This window comes from Poecilia latipinna, unplaced genomic scaffold (genome assembly GCF_001443285.1).
Source record: "Poecilia latipinna isolate Pla-1442-1.1 unplaced genomic scaffold, P_latipinna-1.0 Scaffold1305, whole genome shotgun sequence".
Classification (NCBI taxonomy): domain Eukaryota; kingdom Metazoa; phylum Chordata; class Actinopteri; order Cyprinodontiformes; family Poeciliidae; genus Poecilia; species Poecilia latipinna.
Genome location: NW_015113921.1, coordinates 98,008 through 101,266, shown reverse-complemented (window position 1 = coordinate 101,266; position 3,259 = coordinate 98,008). Strand labels below are relative to the sequence as shown.

Sequence of the window (3,259 nt, the reverse complement as noted above, 5' to 3'; positions counted from 1 at the left end):
TACAATGCGGTTAGCACTCAACAGAGTAGAACGCAGCTTCACATAAAAGCTGAAATCGAACAGCATATAATGGCTTACACGGCTGAACAAACGGCAGTGGCACCTCTAGAAGAGGACAAACAGAAAAACATGACATTAGCATCATCTCTGTAGCTTTGTCCACGGAAGATAATTCAGTTCCAACATTAATTACCGAACACTTGGATTCTTCTCTCATGTGGCCATAGAGTCTCTTCTCCACCAGGTCTCGGATCAAAAAATGTCCTTCTCTTCCGTTTTACCAGTTAGTGCCACAGTACATAAACGAGGTTTTTTCTACTTCCGGTAATTTTAGACCTCTCTGTAACAACAGCACCACATGCTGACAAAAACAAGAATTACAACCAGTCGGTGAAATAAAAGCAAAACATGGTTTACAAAATACATTTGACATGTACCCATTTTTCACCTGGTTACATTAGTTTGAAATGTTTTTGCCTCTGATTGATTTCTGTCACTACATGATTGTAATCAGCTAGTTTATGATTTGTTTGCTTGTTTTAGCTTCATAATTTTTATCTGCAGATAAAATAATAAAACTCATTTATTGATGTCGTGTTTCAGCCTGTCTGGGTCCAGATCTGCCTCAGAAAACTGGAACCTGTTTGACTCTGACTGAGGTCGGATCGGGTCGGGTCGGTTCCCCTCACACACCAACAGGCTCCAGCAGAGACAGACTGAGACTACAAACAGCCCTGGACTTTGACTAGGCCGGCCCACAGGAATCAGTACGCTGAAAGTTATCAACACCTGGCACAGGTGTTATAATATTTATATACAATATTTAATCATGACACAAAAAGGCATTTAAACTAAACCAGCACTGATGCCGATTGTGGATTATTAATTAATGGGTTTTATTCCAGTCCCTCATTCCAGTTATAAAAAAAACTGCATCTAAACCTGAATAAGCAAAAAAGACTAGTTTTTATGAATCCAGTTGATCATATTTTATAATCAATCTTATTAATTTTTGGTGGAAATGTTGCTAAAACAAATGAGGTTCATGCAAATTATTGATGCTTAGTGAGGATAAAATTAATTTCATCAGAAAGTTTCACATTTATTTCATAAATCTAAACATTTTCTAGATGTTTCCATCAGTAAAATTCATTTTTCATTCATTTTAACTCCAGATTTCATTCTGATGATTCGTTAAAAATCCAGGAAACAGAAAAAAACCTGCAGAGAAAAGCAGCTTCACTTTCTACCAGCAGAGATAAAAACCATTAAACTGGTTCTGAAGGTTCTGGTTCTGAAGGCTCTCTCCCGTTAGCTTGGGTCGGGTTCAGGTATCAGAACCGGACAGTAGTTCCAGGTCTACAGGTCAGAACCGGCGCCTCAGTTTGATCCACCATCGCTCTTCTTCCTCTTCTTCCTCTTCTTTGGAGGAAGCTCCTCGTCGTCGGCAGGTTTCTCCATCACTGATTTGTCCTTTCTGCTTTTTTTCCTTCTCTGCATCTCTGTTGCCATGATAACCTCTGTTTTCTGCTGGGATCTGTGATCTAATTGGCTGGATTCTTCAGGACTGCGCCCAGTTTCTGCAGGGTCAGCATCATGCTGAGCAGATTTCTTCTTCTTCTTTTTCTTCCTGTTGCAGTCAGAGGGAAGCGGCTCAGTTTCCTCAGCAGACGGATTTCCTCCATCTTCTTTCTGATCCTCAATGTTTCCTCCAAAGATCAGTTCTTCTTCTTCTGCCTCTCTTCTTCCCTCCATTTTATCTTTCCTCTTCTTTTTCTTCTTCTCTGCTTGAAAACGTGTTTCAGGACTTTCATCACCGTTTAGTTCACCACAGCTCTCTGTGCATTTCTTCTTCTTCTTCTTGTGGCTCGTCTCCTCCGGATGAGTCGCTGTGTCACAAACTGCTGGAGAACTTCCTGTCTGGTTCTTCTTTCCATATTTGGTCAGGAACTCTGCTTCCTGCTGCTCCAGTCTGGCCAGCTTGGCGCTCATGGTCAGACCGTGCCGCGCGCCTCTGAAGCAAAACAACAGGATTTATAAAGAAACGTTGGTTAATATGGAGCTTCAATCTTTTACAGCAGCGATTTGAAATTAATCTCTGAAATTTTCTAGAAGAAACTTCAAAAGCTGAACAGTTTCTAAATTTTCAGAAATTTTTGATGGAAATTCACTTCTTCTATCTACTGTGGCCCTAAAATGCTGTTGTATCCTTCAGGATTTGATCCATTTGGTTTTAATTTTCAACTTACTTGTGAGCCGTTCGTCCTCCACAAACCTTCATCAGATCAGCGTCTGAAAGTCTGAAGAAAAGAAAAAGATTAGATTTTAATCTGAAAACCTGAAACAGGAGTAATTAATTAAAACAGTTAAAACCCAGACATCCCATAAATAAAAAGGTATTTCTGGGTTTTATGGTTTTACAGCCTGCCGTAGTTCCAGAACAGATTCAATTCATGTTTTCCCTTTAAACTTGACACAAACATCCTGAGTTTTTCCTGTCTTAGTTTTTGGTTTTTGGATGTCTGGATTGTACTTAAACAACACCCCTGAAGAGTTTCTGTTCTGCTTAAACTGACTGAACTCTGATGTTTTCATTATGTTGCTGATTTCAGCAGCAGGAAACCAGTCTGGATGAAGGGAAAGATGAAAACAGCATGATGGGGAAAACGTCTTTCATGTTGTTACTGTTCAGAGTTCTGTGTCAAATTCTGAAGGAAAAAATAATTTATTTCCATTTTAATTTTCCACCTGAACTGGAGATGAACTGGGATTCAGTGGTAATGAAAGACTTTACCTGGTGCTGCTGGACAGATCCAGTTTCTGCTCCTCTTCCTCATCTGAGCTGCTGCTGTCTGAACTGGGGGCCTTCGGCTCCGGCTCCTCCTGACCGGACAGCAGCGTGGCCGACTGGAACAGACCAAGACGTTTAACCCTCTAACGTTGACCTACGACCCCGGAGCTCCGCCCCAAAGACAGAACCTTTACCTTCACAAAGCGACCGTACAGTTTGGATTTGTTCTGCAGGGATTTCCGAGGCTTTTTGTTGGAGATCGCTCCCTCCTCTTCCTCACCTTCCTCAGACGTCTTTTTCAATTTGATTCCATTCTGACGGAAACAGAAAAGTTTTCAGACTCGAGTTGGAAGCAAAATATGACAACATATCAAGTTCAAATGTGTATATATATATATATATATATATATATATATATATATATATTTCTCCCAAAAAAGTCAGAAATTTTGAGATTTATCTCAGAAT

At 40.2% G+C, this 3,259-nt stretch overlaps 1 protein-coding gene across 2 annotated transcripts in view; it reads right to left on the bottom strand.

Moving 5' to 3' along the window:
- Positions 1 to 205: 205 nt before the first annotated feature.
- Positions 206 to 3,259, bottom strand: part of gpatch4 (G patch domain containing 4) — an 8,009-nt gene continuing 4,955 nt past the window's right edge. For both annotated transcript variants that reach the window (XM_015055249.1, XM_015055250.1), the window contains exons 5-8: positions 2,986 to 3,105; positions 2,795 to 2,907; positions 2,250 to 2,300; positions 206 to 2,014 (exon numbers count right to left, since the gene is read on the bottom strand). In XM_015055249.1, coding sequence (XP_014910735.1) covers positions 1,381 to 2,014; positions 2,250 to 2,300; positions 2,795 to 2,907; positions 2,986 to 3,105 — 918 coding nt within the window. In that variant the 3' untranslated portion in view covers positions 206 to 1,380. The remainder of the gene's footprint in view (positions 2,015 to 2,249; positions 2,301 to 2,794; positions 2,908 to 2,985; positions 3,106 to 3,259) is intronic.